Below are 21,707 nucleotides of genomic sequence, written 5' to 3' on the forward strand. Positions count from 1 at the left end.
ACACAAATTCATGATTAGACTTGGACATTTTTGCTCCTATAGCATTATTTGTATCACTCCAAATCATGAATGTCAAATTATGACACGCGTGTTGTCTCCAATGGAGTCCACACATGACATGCACATCATAAATGGCATGTATCTCAGATATGATATGCACACAGCACAAACATGTGTCACTCATAATATGAATTCAACCTGTAACACACATTACACACAACATGCACAGCACAAGATGGTCATGGGGCACTAATGGCAGATGCGATTGTAAAACACAAGTCACTTCTGATACCCATGCCCATCACGAAATGTACATGTGTTGTGCTGTGTATTGGTTGTGGCAGAAAACACTTCTTACATGAATGTCACTTGGAATACATGTTGATTTGGCACATGTAACTACTGACATGCGTGTCAATTGTGATGCATCATTGTGACACATGGTCTCGGCATAGTCATTTTTGACACACATGTCAATGGTGATGCCCATGTTACTCAAAACATGTATATCACTTGTGAAACACATTTTAATTTTGACACGTGTTGACTGACATGCATGTTGGTTGTGACACAGGTATGATTTCTGACCCACGTTGATGGCGACCCACATATTGAGTGCAACATGCATATAGATACGAGATGCATTCCACATGTCTATTACAGCACACATGTGGGTTGTGACATGTGTGCCAATTTCGACATGGGCGGCAATCACGAGGCATGCCCATTCACCCTGACACACATGTCACTTCACTTTACACATGTTGATTTCTGACAACATGCCGAGCTTGCACACGGTCTGGTTGTAACACATGGTGCACACATTGATTGTGACAAACATGGCAATCACAACATGCACATCACTTCCCATGTCACTGTTGACACATCACTTGTCTCATGTGTCACTAATAATACATGTGCCACTTGTGACATGTTTCTACTAATGGTGTGTCTACTGCTTGATCATGAATGTGACTTATGATGCTTATGCCACATTTTGCTTGTGACCCTTATGTCGTGAATGACACGTATATCACATCACATGTATTTTGCTTCTTACACTTATCTTTGGAGTATCATCTTGGCATATAATTTGGAAATTGGCATATTGATTTACTGCCATTCATTCTCCTAGGGACAGGCCATGCTTTCCTGAATGAAGAAGTCCCATGGCTAGCACCATATGGTATCAGAGCAGGACAGAGGTGTCCATGTGCTCTGGTGATGCACTGCATGGTGAGCCGCTGTGCACTCCATCCCCAGCTCCATGCTCGCTCAGTTCTCCTGGACCCTCCCTACCGTACGACCCAGTCATGTGGATGGAGATAGAAGCAAGAGGTTGTCTAAATCCTCCACAGGTCTCCTACTGAGCCCCGCAGGCTCCACTGAGAGTGGGTGACAGAAGCTCTCCACTTCCTTCCCAGCCAATAAATTCTTAGCAAGAGCACTCCCTCTGGCCCCTTACACCCTTCCCTGGCCAAGCATAGCATTGTCTTCCTCTCACACTTGACCAGGGATTTTGAGACTCAACCAGAAGGAACTGTGAGAGCCCAGACCCTGCTTTTTCTCCCAGGGCCCGCCACAGGGCTGGGGTGACAAGGAACTCAACAGTGGTTGTGGCCATGAAGCAATAAGAATGAATGAAAGATAAGGATGAGAGGTGGCTGGGATTGCTTAGTGTGCTGCCCGAGCACCTCAGGCTGGGTGATGTCACAAGTGTGTCTGCTTGTTGCACAAGCCCTGCCCCCTGCCCATGCTCATGACTGCATAGTTGAAACACCCTGCTCTGGGTCCAAGGAACGGCGTGTTGGTGGCAGCAGGTTACACAGAGTTCCTGGAGATTCATTATTTTATTTTTTGTTATGAAAAGGAAACACACTTGGAAAGGACACCCCCTTTTCACCTATCCTTTTGCACCTGCCTCTGAGGCTGGACTCTTGAGTTTAGTGGGTCCTGAATGTACCTAGTTGTTCTGCTTGTCTCTGGTGGTCCTGAGTGTCCCCTGGTGCCCTAATTACTCCCTGGTGGTCCTGAGAGCCCCATGGTGGTTCTGAGTGCCCTCCTCTGATGGTCTTGAGCTCCCCATGGTGGATGTGAGTGCCCTCCGCTAATTGTTTGAGCTCCCCATGGTGGTAGTGAGGGCCCTCCTCTGATGGTCCTGAGCTCCCCATGGTGGTTGTTAGTACCCTCCTCTGATGGTCTTGAGCTCCCCATGGTGGTTGTGAGTGCCCTCCTCTGATGGTCTTGAGCTCCCCATGGTGGTTGTTAGTACCCTCCTCTGATGGTCCTGAGCTTCCACTGGTGGATGTGAGTGCCCTCCGCTAATTGTTTGAGCTCCCCAGAGTGGTTGTGAGTGCCCTCCTGTGATGGTCCTGAGCTCCCTCTGGTGGATGTGAGTGCCCTCTGCTAATTGTCTTGAGCTCCCCATGGTGGTTGTGAGTACCCTCCTCTGATGGTCTTGAGCTCCCCATGGTGGTTGTGAGTGCCCTCCTCTGATGGTCTTGAGCTCCCCATGGTGGTTGTGAGTGCCCTCCTCTGATGGTCTTGAGCTCCCCATGGTGGTTGTGAGTACCCTCCTCTGATGGTCTTGAGCTCCCCATGGTGGTTGTGAGTGCCCTCCTCTGATGGTCTTGAGCTCCCCATGGTGGTTGTGAGTGCCCTCCTCTGATGGTCTTGAGCTCCCCATGGTGGTTCTGAGTGCCCTCCTCTGAAGGTCCTGAGATTCCTCTGGTGGTTGTGAGTGCCCTCCGCTGATTGTCTTGAGTTTCCTCTGGTGGATGTGAGTGTCCTCCGCTGATTGTCTTGAGCTCCCCATGGTGGTTGTGAGTGCCCTCCTCTGATGGTCTTGAGCTCCCCATGGTGGTTGTGAGTACCCTCCTCTGATGGTCTTGAGCTCCCCATGGTGGTTCTGAGTGCCCTCCTCTGAAGGTCCTGAGATTCCTCTGGTGGTTGTGAGTGCCCTCCGCTGATTGTCTTGAGCTTCCTCTGGTGGATGTGAGTGTCCTCCGCTGATTGTCTTGAGCTCCACCTGGTGGTTGTGAGTGCCCTCCTGTGATGGTCCTGAGCTTCCTCTGGTGGTGGTGAATGCCCTCCTCTGATGGTCCTCAGCACCCCCTGGTGGGCCTGAGCATCCCCTGCAGCCAAGCCCTCCTGTCTACCCCAGGGAGCTTTGTGTCTGACTTCCCCTCACTGTGTCTCCTGCACAATAATGTACAGCTGTGTCCTCTGCTCTCAGGCTCTTCATTTGCAGACACAGTGTGCTCTTTGGATCATCTCTAAGAATAATAAACCTGCTTTTGCAGATCCAAAATACTCAGTTGTGAGGCCATTTTCAGGGTCTTTTATAAAACCAAACCACTCCAGCCCCTCCCCTAGAGCCTGGCGGACACAGATCACCCAGGAGCTACTGAAGGTGAACTAAGAGGCTGCACAGGAGAGTCTCAGAGACCTCCCCCAGGCTGCATCACTGTTCCCTCAGACTCCACCAGCTGCACCTCACACTGGACACCTGCAAATACAGAGACACAATGTTGCTTGTAGTCACATGGAAGCAAAAGCAGGTACATGCAAAAGTCTCAGTGTTCCTCTCTACTGAGAAAAACCCTGAAGAATGATCAGGGATAAAACGTAGCTTGGCTCAGAGTTCACGAGGAGCTGCTGGGTTGCTCTCTCAGACACTTGGATTTTGGGCATCTCCCTAAACATGCCAGGCAAGGCCCCTCTCCTATGAGCAGAAGGAGAGCCCAGTGTGCATGCAGTCTGGATAGAACAGTGCAGGGGCGACCCTGGGCTGCATGCCTGACCTTGTCATCCTGTGGGTGACCCCAGAAGGGAAAGGACTCAGGAATGCAACCACGTGGATATTTTCCTGACCCACCCTTCCCTTCTCCTTACGGAGACCCTGACAACCCGGTCCTATTCCTCTTGGTGTAGCCTTCCGGAATCGAGATTCCTCCATTCTTGGGGTTTCGATGAGGACCCCATGAGTGGTGCTCCAAAGGCGCTGTGGTTTGGGCTTCCTCTCAGTCTCCTTCACCCACTGTGGGCCACGTTGCCCTCCTGGGGTTTGGGAATAAGCATTTGTATCGGAAGGACTTTTTTCTTCTGAGACTAAATGATTCTCTGTTATGTTCCCAATTAGATCGCACACAAAACTCGAGCTTGCAAACGGGATGAGATAGGAGAGGCCGCCCCCACCCTACAGCAGCCGACACCGTTGCAAGCATGCAACTGCCTTCCCAGAACCACAGATCTCCCCTGACTTTACTGTTGTTAGTGTGCAAAAGTTCTGTTTTCCCAGTCTCTCAAATTGGGAGAATGTCCATCATGAAAAAAAAAAAAGGAACCCGTTGGTTTTTGGGAGCAAAACTCTGGGCAGAAGTGTGAGGCACGAAGTCATCGTTGGGGGTGGAGGGCGCCTCCCTTCACAGCTGCAGAGCGGCCCCGTGCACTGTCCACTGTCCGTGCTCGGCTGTCCCCCTGCAGGTGGCCGCAGCCCGGACCGCTCCCTCAGCTGCATAACAGGGCCCCGGGGAGCTCAGTGAACTTGCTTGTGAACAAAGCCCCCACTTCCACCACACGCTTTGCCGCAAGGGCAGACCATGCCCACCCTGGATCTGAGTGAGGTCACCTGCCAAACCCAGTGTGCTGAGTGCTGGTTCCTGAGGGAACCTGGGCCTTTGTGAGGAGAAGGGAGAGATGAGGTGTGGCCAGAGTCCTGGGTTCAGTTTCCGCTAAGGGCATGTACCACACACACACACACACACACACACACACAAATTGTGTTTGCTTGCAACTGAACTTAGAGGGGAATATAACCCACTGAATTAGAATTTAAACTAATCACCTATTTATCAGATATGAAGTGAGAAGAGAGAGGAAACAGAACTGCATTTTCAACAACTTGAATTACTGGTACATTTGTTTATAATTTACAGAAGAACATAAACACAACATATTTAGGATAATTTTGTTTTGAAATTGGGCTGGTTAAATGGTTTTGGTTTAGGAAAATACTTCTGCCTTCTCAATTTTATTTTACGTATTTTATTTTATTTTATCCTCTCCCGAGGACATTTTTCCATTCTTTGTTCAGGTAGAGTGGGAGGGAGAGAGAGGAAGAGAGAGAGAGAGAGAGAGAGAGAGAGAGAGAGAGAGAGAGAGAGAGAGAGAGAGAAACATCGATGTGAAAGGAACACATCGAGTGGCTGCCACCTGCACAACCGACCAGGGCCGGGGACAAACTGCAACCGAGGCACACGCCCTTAGCGGGAACCGAACCCGGGTCTCTCAGGACCGCAGGCTGATGCTCTAACCGCTGAGCCATACCGGCCAGGGCTGCCTTCTCAATTTTAATAAGTGATAAATGTAATATAAAAAGGCGGAAGCAAAAAAATGGCGGCGGAGTGAACGGAGCTACACAGACCATTTCCCAGGACCAAACTGGATTTACAACAAAAATAAAGGCAAATCGTCAGGAAGGGGCAAACAAAAGACACCTTGGAGGACCACATAACCAGGGACACCGACTCAATCCTGGTAGGCTTGCGAGGACGCGAGAGGGGGCCGGGAGCCCACGGTCCACAGCGGCCTGGGCAGGGGCCAGGGAACTCGGCCGGAAGTTGCTGCTACTGCCTCCTTTGAGACCCCGCCTGAGTCCTGCGAACTCTGCTGCTTGCTAAGCTCTTGGGTGGTGCCGCACGGACTGGCACAGACTGGCTGCCACCAGGGGACTCGGCGGGAGGCTGCTGCCGCCTTGGCTGCGACCCCGGCTGAGTCCTGCAAACTCTGCGTGCTAAGCCCTCGGCTGGTGCCGCACGAACTCGCTGGGACCAGGGGACTCTGCTGGAAGCTGCTGCCACCTCAGCGGTGTCCCGCTACCGCGGCTTAGTCCTGGGGCTTCTGCTGAGTGCAAGGCCCTTGGCTGTTGCCAAAGCTGCGGCCGCCCTTGGCTGGAAGCAGGTGCCCTCAGGTTAAAAGTCCCAGGCGGCTCCAGGACGCAGAGTCCGGACAGAGGCTAAATTGGCAGCAGCTACTCACCTTGGGCTCGGCAGAGGGAAGGCAGACTGGACTGGAACTGTGTGGGGACACTCGGGTTTTGGAGGGTGCTAAGAGCTTTTGCTGAGTGCAGCCACGCAGAACTGTGGTCATTTTACTCCTTCCCAGGGTCCTGGGGAGAGGTGGAGGCCCCTCCCACAGAGATTCAACTCCACATGGTGGCCATTGAAATGCTAATTGAGGCCCATTAACAACCAGCAGCTGCCCCATCCTCAGGAAATCCTCTTACACTGAGCACCTGAAGGAGTTTTTCATTCAACTGAGAACCCAAGGCTCTTCAAGTAACCACTACTGATAGCCTCCAGGCAAAAAGCTGGAGGATAACTGTACCATTCCTGGGATAGCAACGCTCCCCAGGAAAGTAAAAGTTGACAGTGGTGTTTAACGTGTGTACTCCCACGCTCACCCAAACCCAATAAAGGGGCCACAAACAGTAGAACACCAACACCCACAGGGAAAACTTGGCAGGCTCCAAAGCCCACTGTGATGGCCAAAATGGTAAAACCCAGGAACAAAAGCCAAATGAAAGAACAAGAGACCTCTACCAAAGATGAGATAAATGTGGAGTAGTTAAGCAAGTTAACAGAACTAGAATTTAGAGCCATAATCTTGAGGAAGCTCAACAGCATGAGTAAGGACATAGAGATGATGAAAATTGACCAATTGGAAATTAAAAACCACCAAGAAGAAATCAAGAATGACACATCAGAAATAAAGAATACATGGGAAGCTCTAAAGAGCACAGTAGAGGAAGCTGAGGAACGGATCAGTGAATTAGAAAATAGGGTAGAAAAAATCAACCAAATAGAAAAACAAAAGGAAAAAACAGTTGAAAAACAGGAAGACAGCTTTAGAGAACTGTGGGACAAGTGGAAACATAATAACATTCGCGTCATAGGGGTCCCCGAAGAAGAAGAAAATTAGCAAGGGTTAGAGAATATATTCGAAGAAATAGTGACAGAAAAATTCCCTAATTTGGTGAAGGAAGAAGGCATTCAAGTTCAAGAAGCACAGAGAGCCCCAAGTAAGAACTTAAACAGGTCCACACCAAGATACATAGTAATTAAAATGCCAAAAATTAAAGACAAAGAGAGAATCCTAAAAGCAGCAAGAGATAAGCAACAGGTTACCTACAAAGGAACTCCCATAAGGCTCTCAGCTGACTTCTCAAAAGAAACACTATATGCCAGAAGGGAATGGCATGAAGTAATCAAGGTCAGGAAAAACAAGGATCTGAATCCAAGACTACTCTACCCAGCAAGGCTGTCATTCAAAATTGAAGATCAAATAAAGAGCTTCCCAGACATAAAAAGGCTAAGGGAATACATTAGCACCTAACCAGCACTGCTAGAAATGTTAAAAGGACTGCTGTAATTAGTAGAAAAATAGGAAGAGAAATAGAACCAAACTAAAAAAAATGGCAATAAATAAATATATATCAATAATCACCTTAAATGTAAATGGACTGAATGCTCCGATAAAGAGACACAGAGTAGCTGATTGGATAAGAAAGCATGACTCATTTATATGTTGTTTACAAGAGACCCACCTTACAACAAACGACTCATATAGGTTGAAAGTGAAGGGATGGAAAAAAATCTTCCAGTCAAATGGAAAGAAAAAAAAGCTGGGTAGCAATACTTGTATCTGATAAAGTAGATTTGAAAATGAAGGCCATAACTAGAGACAAAGAAGGCCACTAGACAATATTGAAAGGATCTATCCACTAGGAAAATATAACCTTGATAAACATATATGCACCCAACATAGGAACACCAAAATATATTAAAAATCTTCTGGAGGACTTTAAAGAAAAAATCGACAGCAATATAATCATAGCAGGGGACTTCAACACCCTGCTGACATCACTGGATAGATCCTCTAGACAAAAAATTAGCAAGAAAACGGAGACTCTAAATGAAGCACTAGAACAAATGGATTTAATAGAATGTATCTACAGAGAATTACACCCCAAAACTGCAGAATTCACATATTTCTCAAGTGAACATGGGACATTCTCAAACATAGACCACATGATAGGACACAAACTAAATCTCTACAAGGTGAAGAAGACTGAAATCATATCAAGCTTCTTTACAGATCACAATGGCATGAAACTAGAACTCAATTTCAACAAAAACATGCAAAGACATTTGAACACATGGAGGCTAAATAGCATGTTATTGAACAATGAATACGTTACCAAGGAGATCAAAGAGGAAATTAAAAACTTCCTGGAAATGAAAATGAAACCAATGAAAATGAACAGAGAACAACACAAAATCTATGGGATGCAGGAAAAGCAGTTCTGAGAGGGAAGTTTGTAGCACTACAGGCCTACCTCAAGAAACAAGAAAAAATTTTAATTGACTGTCTAACTTCACAACTTAAAGAATTAGAAAGCAAACAGAAAGAAATCCCCAGAGTAAGTAGAAGGAAGGAAATAGTAAAGATCCGAGCAGAAATAAATGACATGGAGACCAAAAAAACAATTCAAAGGGTCAATGAAACAAAGACTTGGTTTTACGAAAAGATAAACAAGATTGATGGACCGTTAGCTAGACTCACCAAGAAACAAAGAGAGAGAACCCAAATACACAAAATCAGAAAATATTTGACAAAGGAGGCAAGAGCATACACTGGAGTAAAGTCAGCCTCTTTGATAAATGGTGTTGGAAAAATTGGACAGCTACATGCAAAGAAATGAAACTAGACCATACTTACACCATACATAAAAATAAACTCAAAATGGATGAAAGACTTAAATGTGACTCGTGAATCCATAAAAATTCTAGAAGAAAATGTAGGTAACAAAATTTCAGACATCATACTCAGGAGAATTTCCACTTATACATCACCTAAGGCAACAGAAACAAAGAAAAAAAATGAACACATGGGACTACATCAAACTAAAAGGCTTCTACACAGCAGAATAAATAACCATCAATAATGGAATGGCAAATCACTGTATGAAAGAAAATCATTGCCAATGATCCTTCAGTTAAGAGGTTAATTTCCCAAATGTATGGAGTATTTATACAACTCAACAAAAGGAAGATGAAGAACCCAATTAAAAAATGGGCATTGTCAGACTGACAATCCCCTAAATAGGAAGGTGGTGGGGAAGAGATAAACCACAGAACTTATATGCATGTATGCATGAACAGTGGACATGGACAACAAACTAGGAAAAGGGCAGGGAGGGAGTGGGAGGGGGGAATCAGTGGGGGAAAAAGGAGAAACATCTGTAACAAACATTAATTAATAAAAAAAAAAACCCAAAAAAACAAAACAAACAAACCAAAAATAATATTTAAAAAAAATAAAATAAAAAATGGGCAGAAGTGCTGAATGGACACCTCTCCAAAAAGGACATACAAATGGTCAAAAGACATATGAAGAAATGCTCAACATTACTAGTCATCAGAGCGATGCAAATTTAAACAATGAGGTATCATCTCACACCTGTCAGAATGGCCGCCATCAACAAATCATCAAACAACAAGTGTTAGTGAGTCTGTGGAGAAAAGGGGACTCTAGTACACTGCTGGTGGGAATGCAGACTGGTGCAGCCACTGTGGAAAACAATATGGTGTTACCTCAAAAAATTAAATATTGAACTTCTATTTGACCCAGTGATCCCACTTCTAGGAATATACCCTAAGAAGCCTGAAACACCAATCAGAAAAAATATATGTACCCCCATATTTGTAGCAGCACTATTTATAATAGCTAAGATCTGGAAACAGCCCAAGTGTCCATCAGTAGACGAATGGATTAGAAAAGCCATGGTACACAATGGAGTATACACAATGGAGTACTATGCAGCTGTAAGAAAGAAAGTTCTCTTATCCTTTGAGACGACGTGGAGGGATCTGGAGAGTATTATTCTAAGTGAAACAAGCTAGGCAGAGAAAGACAAATATCACATGATCTCACTTATTTGTGGAATATAATGAACATAACAGTCTGATGAGTAGGGGACAGACTGACAACACTCAGAAGAGGGACTGGTTGGGGGAGGATATAGATAAACCACACAATTTTGTGCATGTACGCATAACCAATGGACACGGACAACAAAGCCGGGGATGGGGCAGGGGGAATTGGGAGGAGGGTGTCAATGGGGTAAAAAAGGAGAAACATCTGTAACAAAATAAAATTAAAAACAACAACAAAACCCGAAGAGGTACATGCAACAGTTCCACAGGTTGAAACGGGGATCCATGCAGAAACCTCATTTCTAAAGGGAAACTTAAGTCAATGACAACCCAAAGGCAAACTCCTCCTGTTGAGGTAGCTGGTTTTGAATAATCGTGTGTACTTTTCTCTACAAACGGGGAAGAAACAATATGTTGATGGAAGAAACATCGACATGTGTAAAGAGTTTTTGTAGGATTTTATTTGAGCCAAACTGACAATTACTGGGGAGCAAGGTCTCAAATGCTCTGGAGAACAAAGGTGTGCAGCTTTCTTTATGCATTTGGAACGAAGGAGGTCAAGTGAGGGAGATTACGACCAGGAAGTGGGAGGAAGCGAGGTGGGGGTGGGATTCCGGGATAGTTCAGAAGGTTTGCTCTCTTGAGGGTGGTCATGCTTATTCCAAGGGTGTGTTAACCTAGATACACAAGAACTATGGGTGGATTTGCTTATGGCAAAGCTAAACCTTTTAGGGAAGTAGTTCTATGGGTCGGGTGTGATCAGATCATCCTGGAAGGTTACTTTCAGTCACTGAATTTTGTCAGATTTACTACAGAGCTTCCTTTTTTGTTCACAAATACAATCCTGGAAAGTAGATAAAGTAAAGGGCTTCCTGTGATCTCTGTTGCTGAGCCTTGAAACAATACTAATTCAACAGCACGATATTGTGTCTTTGCTTAACTCTGCACCTGCTCCAGGTCTGGGCCCTGTGTTGGTGGTTTTGAGCGCCCCCTGGTGTTCCAAGCGCCCCCTGGTGTTCAGAGCGCCCCCTGCAGCCCCGCCCTCCTGTCCCCTCAGGAGGTTTGTGTCTGGGCTCACACTGACTTCCCCTCACTGTGTGTCTCGCACAGTAATACACGGCCGTGTCCTCGGTGGTCACGGAGCTCAGCTGCAGGGAGAACTGGTTCTTGGACGTGTCTGGGTCAATTATTAACCGACCTTGGAGAGATGGGGTGTACTCTCTATACCACTTGGAACGGTAGTATGTCCTTCCCAGCCACTGGAGACCTCTCCCTGGGGGCTGCCTGAGCCAGTTCCATGTGGCACTCTTACTAGAGACACTGTCCCCAGAGATGGCCCAGGTGAGGGAGAGGGTCTGCGAGGGCTTCAACAGTCCTGGGCCTGACTCCTGCAGCTGCACCTGGGACAGGACACCTGGGGACAAGGATCATCAGACCCTGTCAGTCACGTGGAGTCACAACCAGGCCAGAGACCTCAGCCCTGTGTGAGGAGAGAGCTGTGAGCCTCCCCAGCCCAGGGGAGGATTTACCCTGGAGCTTGGGGAGAAATTTGCATGTGGGGAATCCTGTTCCTTATAAGTGGGGGGACTGTCAGGCTTCCTTGGTCCTTCTGTTGCTAATGTGTAGGATTTCTCTTCTTGAAATCACTTAGTACAGTTGTCAGGTATAGGGAGGGGATCTCCTGGTACACAGGATACACTGGAGTCCGCTTAATGTCTGTGGTCATTTCCGATAAGTGGTGGATGACTTAATTAGATTACATTTTTAATTTCTCACGCCTCTTTCAAATATATCCAAAGGGATTAAGTTTGTTTAGTTCATTTCTTTTTTTTTTTACCCTCACCCGAGGGTATTTTTCCATTTTTTGTACAGATAGAGTGGGAGGGAGAGAGAGGAAGGGAGAGAGAGAGAGAAACATCGACGTGAAGGGACACATCGAGTGGCTGCCACCCGCACGACCAACCAGGGCCGGGGACAAACTGCAACCGAAGTATGTGCCCTTAGTGGGAACCGAACCCGGGTCTCTCCAGACCGCAGGCCGACGCTCTAATCGCTGAGCCAAACCGGCCAGGGCTGTTTAGATAATTTCTTAAACCCAGCTCTCTAATATCTACAGAACTGTCAAATATTTTTGTGAAAAGTTCTATTTCTATAAACATAATTTTATATAGCCAGATGATATCTAGGTTGGTTTGAAAATCACAAAATAAAGGACATTTATTTTCAGTATCTTATTTCTTTATATTGTAACTTTGATCCAAGGAACTATATCCCAGGAACATGTCATTGAGATACCCTTGATTCTTTTTTCTTTTTTATTTGTTAAAATGATATTTCTTACAAATTCTGAGTAGCACTGTGCTACATGCCTTTGTTTAGGTTAGTGCTAGAAACCTTTTTCTTGCAATCTTTGCTAAACTCTTTCAGAGCTAAGTAGTGTCTGATCTAGTTAGTACTTGGATAGGAGACCCCTGATTTTTGATGTTGACAATTTTGTAATTGCGCCTTTGTCCCTCCTGAAACTTTTTTCTTGTGCAAGTCCATGGCTTATTGCAGAGACTGCAAATAATTATATCAGACATATTCATATTTTTACATGGAGAAATGATTGAGAATAAAAGAGTAATTATTCATGTGTCCAATTCAGAATCTTTCATATGTGGAAATTGTAAAGGCAGCAGGTTAACTGACCTCTGTCCTCAGTCAAATATTTTCAGTGATGTTGGGGTCAGAGGAAGGCAAATCATAGAGGTTCCCAGCACAGATATGCTCACAGGAGAGGGAACTTCATCCCTGACAGGAACCCTCACTCCCAGGACACACTACATGGGCAACTGGGCGGTTTTCAGATCTTGGGTATTGTAAGTAACACTGCTATGAACATGGGGTGTATATGTTCTTTCTGATTTACGTTTAGGAATAATTAGGATATATTATCAGAGGTTGGTGTTCTGGGTTAAAAAGCTGTTCTATTGTTATTTTTTTGTATTAATTACTCCCCCTTTTAAAATTTAATTAATTAATTTATTTTTGTTAGAGATGTTTCTCCTTTTTTCCCCTACTGATAACCCCTCCCTCTCCATCCCCGCTGTCCCCAACTTTGTTGTCCATGTCCATTGTTCATGCATACATGCCTATAAGTTCTGCAATTTATCTCCCTCCGCCCCCTCTTCTGGAGATTGTCAGTCTGCAACCTCCTTCCACGTCTCTGGTACTTTATTTTTGTTTTAGATGTTTCTCCATTTCTTCCCCAGACACCATCCTCTTGACCTCCCATTCCCAGAGCATTGTTGTCTATGTCCACTGATTAAGCAGATATGCATGAAAGTTATTTGGTTTATATTACCCTCCCGCCACCCCCATCCTCTGGGGTTTGTCAGACTGAACGTCCTATTTTTATTTTTATTTTTGAGGAAACTCCATAGCGTTTTCCACAGTGGCTGCACTAGTCTGCATTCACACCAACAGTGCACCAGGTCAGTTTCTCCACGTCCTCACCAGCACTGGGTGTTTGTTGAGGTATTGATAGGAGCCATTCTGGCAGGTGTAGCTGTCGTTTCAATTTGCATGTCTCTGATGATCAGAAATGCTGAGCATTGTTTCATATGTCTCATGGCCATCTGTACGTCCTCTTTGGAGAAGTGTCGATTCAGGGTATTGGCCCATATTTTAATTGGATTGTATGTCTTCCTGGTGTTGAGTTTTATGTAGTTTTCAAATATTTTGGAATTTAAGCCTTTATCAAATGTACCTTTGGCAAATAGACCACAGCCTTTTCTAACTCAGTGATGTTAGAGGTAAACACTGAATCAAGAACCCAGAGAGGTTCCCTGAGGGAAACTGTGACATGAAGAGGAAACCACTCAGGAAACCAGCCCAAACCTCCAACTGCACCAGCTCCTGGATGGTCCTTGTGTTCAGGGAACCTGTGCGCCCCCTGGTGGCCGTAGCCTCTCCTGCAGTGAGGTTTGTGTCTGGGCTCACACTGACTTCCTCTCACTGTGTCTCGCACAGTAATACATGGCTGTGTCCTCGGTGGTCATGGAGCTCAGCTGCAGGGAGAACTGGTTCTTGGACGTGTCTATGGAGATGGTGGTGCGGCTCTTGAGGGACGGGTTGTAGTAAGTACTACCACTTCCATACCATATATGTTCCCAATCCATTCCAGCCCCTTCCCTGGTTTCTGGCGGATCCAGCTCCAGTAGTAACCACTACTGAGTGAGCCCCCAGAGACAGTGCAGGTGAGGGAGAGGGTCTGTGAGGGCTTCACCAGTCCTGGGCCCGACTCCTGCAGCTGCACCTGGGACAGGACACCTGGGGACAAGGAACATCAGGCCCTGTCAGTCACGTGCAGTCACAACCACCCCACAGACCCCTGTCTGACCTCTGAGACCCTCACCTTGGGGGGCTGTCACCAGGCACAGGAGAAGACCCAGCAGTCTCATCTTCTTCTAGACCAGGGCTCTGCCTTCCCCAGAGACCTCAGCCCTGTGTGAGGAGAGAGCTGTGAGCCTCCCCAGCCCAGGGGAGGGTTTACCCTGGAGCTTGGGGAGAGATTTGCATGTGGGGCAGCCTGTTCCTTATAAGTGGAGGACTGAGGTCAGGCTGCCCTGGTCCTTCTGGGTCCCTGTGGGGACATCTCTTTCTTTGAACTCACTCAGTATGTAAGTCAGGGATAGGGGATCCCCTGGTTCCAGAGACATTGGGATGTGGTCAAATATTGGCCTCACCTTCCTGAGCATAAGAAGAAATGATGGACTACTTGAGTAGGTTAGACTTTTAACTTCCCATACATCCTTCAAACTAATTTAAAAGGGATTAGCATTTGTTCAGAGACGTTTTGCATCCTAACTCTCCAGTATACCCACTATTTCCAAATTGTATATCATAATTTCATACAAATATTATCTATCTTTGTGCAAAAATAAAAATAAAGAACATCTATGCTCAATATCTTATATTTTGAATATATTTAAACATGTTTTTATTGATTTTCTTTTTTATAGAATTGAACGGAGAGAGTAACTTTATTGCTGCCAAAAATCTCTGACTCCAGTCTCCTTCCTTTTGACCCCTGGGCATGGTCAGTTGTTCAGAAATGCCAGGATCTACCGCAGAATATATAACATCCTTAATGCATGATGGACACATTCTCCCACCAGACACATAATTTGGAAATGTTATCTCTCTGTGGAGCTTGACTTTTCATTCCCTTAATGGAATCTGGTGGGATAAATGTATTTAATATAGCAAAGTCTAATTCACCCCTATTTTCTGTACTGGGCCTGTTTTTGTGAATCACACAGACCCCAGGATGTGCTGAGCCTCACGGTCCAGGGGCATCGGCTGCAGCAGCCACAGGGACAGAGAGATCCTGGCACCAGGGGTGAGGGCTGCTGGGAAACTGCTCAGAACTGGATGGGACTTGGACCTGGGTGAGGGGAGGAAGCTGAATGTAGTTCTGCATCAAAGGACAGAAATATACCTGATGTTCATGGACAGAGTGTTACTGGACATGTGGGTTTAAACCTCTTCCTGTGACGACCCAGGAGGACGTGCAGGGCCTGATAGACACAGCTTCTGTCATCGTAGGAAACACCTGAGTGATTATGACCAGGATTTTGTCAGAATAGAAATGTTAAAGGTTCTGCAGGCAGGGATCAAGGGAAATAAGGAACGTGTCATTGCAAAGGGATGGAAGGGGATTCCTATTACCCACATGCACCTACAAACAGCAGTGGCCTTAGCTATGAGCAGTGCCTTCGGGTTAAACTACAAGTGGCTCCACAGCACAGAGCCGAGAGGGACGCTAGGGCTCCTGCAGAGGGAGGGTGGACTGACTGGAACTCTGTGGGGACACTCGGGATTTCGAGGGTGTTCAGAACGTGTTATTGCACAGGGGTGGAAGGGGATTCCTATTACCCACATGCACCTGCTTATAGTGTCTCTGTCTGTGACATAACAACTTCCCAGCTCCTGGGTGTTAGCACTTTATCACCTGGGCGTCATTACTTCCATGGTCACACCATGCTTCACCCAAGCTGCACAACTCACTGGAATCTGTTTATGAAATCCCTCAGCACTTAGAGGGAAGAGTGGACACCCCTCCCTGCAGGAGCCATGGTGCTGGTGTGTCTGTGTGAGGGGCCCTCGTGTCATTGACCAGGACCCTGTCTCAGTGCATGGTCATCACCATCATCACCAGCTTCACCAAAATCATCATCATCACCATCATCATCATTTTCTTACTTATAGTTGTTCTTATTTTCTATAGACATGTTTGTTGTCCATAGATAATTACTTTTTATTGGGGATAAAAAGCAGGCATCTTGTTTGGCCAATGTTGCTCAGTGGCTGAGCATTGACCCTTGCACCAAGAGGTCACCAGTTTGATTCTCAGTCAGGGCAATGCTCAGATTAGGGGCCCAATCCTCAGTGGGAGGCATGCAGGAGGTGGCCAATAGTGTTCTCTCTCATTGATGTTTCTATCTCTCTCCCTCTCCCTTCCTCTCTAAGTCAATAAACAAAAGAAAAATATTTTTTTAAGCAGGTGTCTCCTCTTTCCAGGTCAGGGGGAGAGTGAAACAAAGGCCTCCCCTGTAGCTGACACAGGCCTTCCACAGCGCTGAGGACCTTGGGTACATGCAGATTCCACCAGCACTTGGACCAGGACGCCTGTCCAATCCCATTGTCATGGTCACCACCACCATCATCACCATCTTCAACACTGCTTATTTATAATCAGTTTTCTCATTTTCTCTAGACCTGGTTTTGTACTCACATAATGATCCTTTATCTCAATTTTTACTAATTTTGTACAATATTTAACTTGAATATGTAGCCGTACGCTGCTATCTTCTTTTTCATTCCTGCTGAGTCCCTGCCAGGTCCCTGACCTCTGTGCACACTGAGCTCCTCCCATCCCTCAGGGCCTGGGGACCATGAGGGACACTCAGTCCCCAAGAAGGGGAGCTTTTTCCCTGTCAGTAAGGAGAGAAAGACAGAATCCAGCAAACCCCCGTGGTCTCAGGGGACTGTGTGAACATCCAGGACCCCCCTAGGTGATCTCTGAGATGGATCCTCTTCTCTGAGTCGTCACTGAGATCCTCCTGTGTCCAGGTGAGGTGATGAAACACTGGGGCACAGGACCCAGAAGGAGGAGGGGCCTGGAAGCACCTGGGGTGATCAGAGCCAACCCCACGGCCTTCTCACAGCTCAGGTAACCCCAGGGAAGTCAGATCTGCTAAGAACCAAGACCCCCACTCTGCTGCTGGGGCTCTTATGCCCATGAGAATGGGGGAACATGTCCAAACCTGAGAGCTGGTGTCTGTTCCCGAGAGGAAGGGCCTGGAGTCCGCCCAGAGCTGAGGGGCAGGGCTGCCCTCCCAGAGGCTCCAGGGGTCGGTCCTGTCCTGTTTCAGCTCCCAGAGCCCAGGCCCCTTCCTTGTCTTCAAAACAGCGGGGCCCCTCTCTGCCCCCCCACCCCCTCTGGCCCTGATTTCTGACATCTCCCTCTGCCCGCCGCCTCCTACAGGGAAATGTGTGATGATTATCTGCCTGGATGACCCAGGATAGGAAACAATAAGAAAGGACAAACAAAAAGAGAAATACTCAGTATTGGGGAAGAGGCAGGACTGGTGGAACTCTCTAAACTTTGGATGTGAGAGTAAACTTGAAGTGAACTTTGGGGCAACTGGTTCCCAGTGACACTGGAATGAGCTGGACTCTGGCCTCCCAGTGCCCTCCTAGAAATGAGGCAGGAGCCCAGCGCTGTCCTTTAGCAGCAGGTCAAACACAGGTAGGTGCCTACATAGTGAAAATTTACAGATAATCTCTATTTTTTTTTTTGGTATGTGCTTTTGATGGGAAGCAAACCCTGGACTCTCTGGTTCGCAGGCTGACACTCCCACCGCTGAGCCGAACCAGCCAGGGCGATAACCTCTATTTTTAACACATGCTTAACTAACAAGATTGCTTACACAGGTACACAATCAGACTTGTACATTTTTGCTCCTAGAAGCATTATTTGTATCACTCCAAAACATGCATGTCAATTATGACACACATGTTGTCTCCAACGGAGTCCACAATGACATACAGTGATACCTCGGTTCTCGAACATAATTCGTTCCAGGAGGACGGTCGAGAACCGAATTGTTCGAGAACCGAAGCAATGAAACCCAATAGGAAAGCGTGACTCCACAAAGCGTGACTCTCTCTCTGCACTCACACTGATGACGCCAGCAAGGCGCGCTGGGCCGAATGAACGCCATTCGGCTCAACTCGGCTCATCTCAGAAGTTCGAGTTCCAAATATTTGTTCGGATTCCGAGACAAAAGTTTCTCGAATCTCCTGGTCGAATACTGATTTGGTCGATAACCGAGGCGTTCGAGAACCGAGGTATCACTGTATACATCACATATGGCATGCATCTCAGATGTGGTATGCACACAGCACAAATGTGTGTCACTCATGACATGCATTCCACCTGTAACACACATAACACACAATGTGCACGGCACAAGATGGTCATTGGGCACTAATGGCAGATGCGATTGTAAAACAAAGGTCACTTCTGATACCCATGCCCATCACGAAAAGTGCATGTGTTGTGCTGTGTATTGGTTGTGGCAGAAGACACTTCTTACATGCATGTCACTTGCAACACATGCTGACTTTGGCACATGTAACTACTGACATGCATGTCAATTGTGACACATCATTGTGACACATGGTCTCGGCATAGTCGTTTTTGACACGTGTGTCAATGGTGATGCCCATGTTACTCAAAACTCGTATATCACTTGTGAAACACATTTTAATTCTGATACATGTGTTGACTGACTTGCATGATGGTTGTGACACAGATATGATTTCTGACTCACATGTTGATGGCAACACACATATTGAGTGCAACATGCATGTAGATACAAGATGCATTCCACATGTCCATCACAGCACATATGTGGGCTGTGACATGTGTGCCAATTTTGACATGGCGGCAATCACGAGGCATGCCCGTTCACCCTGCTGCACGTGTCACTTTACACATGTTGATTTCTGACAGCATGCCGAGCTTGCACACGGTCTGGTGGTAACACAGGGTGCACACATTGATTGTGACAAACATGGCAATCACAACATGCACATCACTTCCCATGTCACTGTTGACACATCACTTGTCTCATGTGTCACTAATAATACATGTGCCACTTGTGACATGTTTCTACTAATGGTGTGTCTACCGCTTGATCACGCATGTCACTTATGATGCTTATGCCACATTTTGCTTGTGACCCATATGTTGCGAATGACACGTATATCACGTCACACGTATTTTGCTTATTACCCATATCTTTGGAGTATCATCTTGGTATATAATTTGGAAATTGGCATATTGATTTACTGCCATTCATTCTCCTAGGGACAGGCCATGCTTTTCTGAATGAAGAGGTCCTATGGCTAGCACCATATGGTATCAGAGCAGGACAGAGGTGTCCATGTGCTCTGGTGATGCACTGCATGGTGAGCCGCTGTGCACTCCATCCCCAGCTCCATGCTCGCTCAGTTCTCCTGGACCCTCCCTACCGTACGACCCGGTCATGTGGATGGTAGAGGCAAGAGGTTGTCTAAATCCTCCACAGGTCTCGGGGTGAGCCCCGCAGGGACCACTGAGAGTGGGTGACAGAGAAGCTCTCCACTTCCTTCCCAGCCAATGAATCTTAGCAAGAGCTCTCCCTCTGGCCCCTTACACCCCTCCCTGGCCAAGCATAGCACTGTCTTCCTCTCACACTTGACCAGGGCTTTTGAGACTCAACCAGAAGGAACTGTGAGAGCCCAGACCTCTGCTTTTTCTCCCAGGGCCTGCCACAGGGCTGGGGTGATAAGGAACTCAACAGTGGTTGTGAGGATGAAGCAATAAGAATGAATGAAAGATAAGGATGAGAGGTGGGTGGGTTTGCTTAGTGTGCTGCCCAAGCACCTCAGGCTGGGTGATGCCACAAGTGTGTCTGCTTGTTGTACAAGCCCTGGCCCCTGCCCATGCTCATCACTGCATAGTTGAAACACCCTGCTGTGGGTCCAAGGAACGGTGTGGCGTGTTAGTGGCAGCAGGTTACACAGAGTTTCTGGAGATTCATTATGTTATTTTTTGTTATGAAAAAGAAACACACTTGGAAAGGACACCCCCTTTTCACCTATCCTTGCACCTGCCTCTGAGGCTGGACTCTTGAGTTTAGTGGGTCCTAGTTGTTCTGCGTGTCTCTGGTGGTCCCGAGCGTCCCCTGGTGTCCTAATCACTCCCTGGTGGTCCTGAGGGCTCCATGGTGGTTGTGAGTGCCCTCCTCTGATGGTCTTGAGCTTCCTCTGGTGGTAGTGAGTGCCCTCCTCTGATGGTCTTGAGCTTCCTTTGGTGGTGGTGAATGCCCTCCTCGGATGGTCCTTAGCACCCCCTGGTGTTCTGAGCATCCCCTGGTGGTCCTGAGCATCCCCTACAGCCAAGCCCTCCTGTCTTCCCAGGGAGCTTTGTGTCTGACTGCCCCTCACTGTGTGTTTTGCACAATAATGTACAGCTGTGTCCTCTGCTCTAAGGCTGTTCATTTGCAGACACAGTGTGCTCTTTGGATCATCTCTAAGAATAATAAACCTGTGTTTGCAGATTTAGGAAACTCATTTTTGAGGCCACTGTCAGGGTGTTTTATAAATCCAAACCACTCCAGCCCCTTTCCTAGAGCCCGGTGGACCCAGATCATCCAGGAGGTACTAAAGGTGAACTCAGAGGCCGCACAGGAGAGTCTCAGAGCTCCCCCCTCCCAGGCTGCATCACTGTTCCCCCAGACTCCACCAGCTGTACCTCGCACTGAACACCTGCAAATACAGAGACACAATGTTGCTTGTGGTCACATGGAAGCAAAAGCAGGTACATGCAAAAGTCTCAGTGTTCCTCTCTACTGAGAAAAACCCTGAAGAATGATCAGGGATAAAACGTAGCTTGGCTCAGAGTTCACGAGGAGCTGCTGGGTTCCTCTCTCAGACACTTGGATTTTGGGCATCTCCCTAAACATGCCAGGCAAGGCCCCTCTCCTATGAGCAGAAGGAGAGCCCAGTGTGCATGCAGTCTGGATAGAACAGTGCAGGGGCGACCCTGGGCTGCATGCCTGACCTTGTCAACCCACGGGTGACCCCAGAAGGGAAAGGACTCAGGAATGTAACCACGTGGATATTTTCCTGACCCACCCTTCCCCTCTCCTTACGGAGACCCTGACAACCCGGTCCTATTCCTCTTGGTGTAGCCTTCCGGAATCGAGATTTCTCCATCCTTGGGGTTTCGATGAGGACCCCACGAGTGCTGCTCCAAAGGCGCTGTGGTTTGGGCTTCCTCTCAGTCTCCTTCACCCACTGTGGGCCACGTTGCCCTCCTGGGGTTTGGGAATAAGCATTCGTATCGGAAGGACATTTTTCTTCTGAGACTAAGTGATTCTCTGTTATGTTCCCAATCAGATCATACTCAAAACTGGAGCGTGCAAACGGGATGAGATAGGAGAGGCCGCCCCCACCCCACAGCAGCCGACACCGTTGCAAGCATGCAACTGCCTTCCCAGAACCACAGATCTCCCCTGACTTTTCTGTTGTTAGTGTGCAAAAGTTCTGTTTTCCCAATCTCTCAAATTGGGAGAATGTCCATCATGAAAAAAAAAAAAAAAAAAAAAA

At 47.0% G+C, this 21,707-nt stretch overlaps 1 gene segment (V, D, J or C); it reads right to left on the reverse strand.

The window, feature by feature from the left end:
- Positions 1-13,978: 13,978 nt before the first annotated feature.
- LOC118641211 lies at positions 13,979-14,510 on the reverse strand. The segment is given in 2 exon segments: positions 13,979-14,312; positions 14,398-14,510. Coding segments are annotated over 2 exon segments (380 nt in total).
- Between the last annotated feature and the right edge of the window lie 7,197 nt (positions 14,511-21,707).

The sequence above is a fragment of the Molossus molossus genome, unplaced genomic scaffold (genome assembly GCF_014108415.1).
Source record: "Molossus molossus isolate mMolMol1 unplaced genomic scaffold, mMolMol1.p scaffold_m16_p_27, whole genome shotgun sequence".
NCBI classification, from domain to species: domain Eukaryota; kingdom Metazoa; phylum Chordata; class Mammalia; order Chiroptera; family Molossidae; genus Molossus; species Molossus molossus.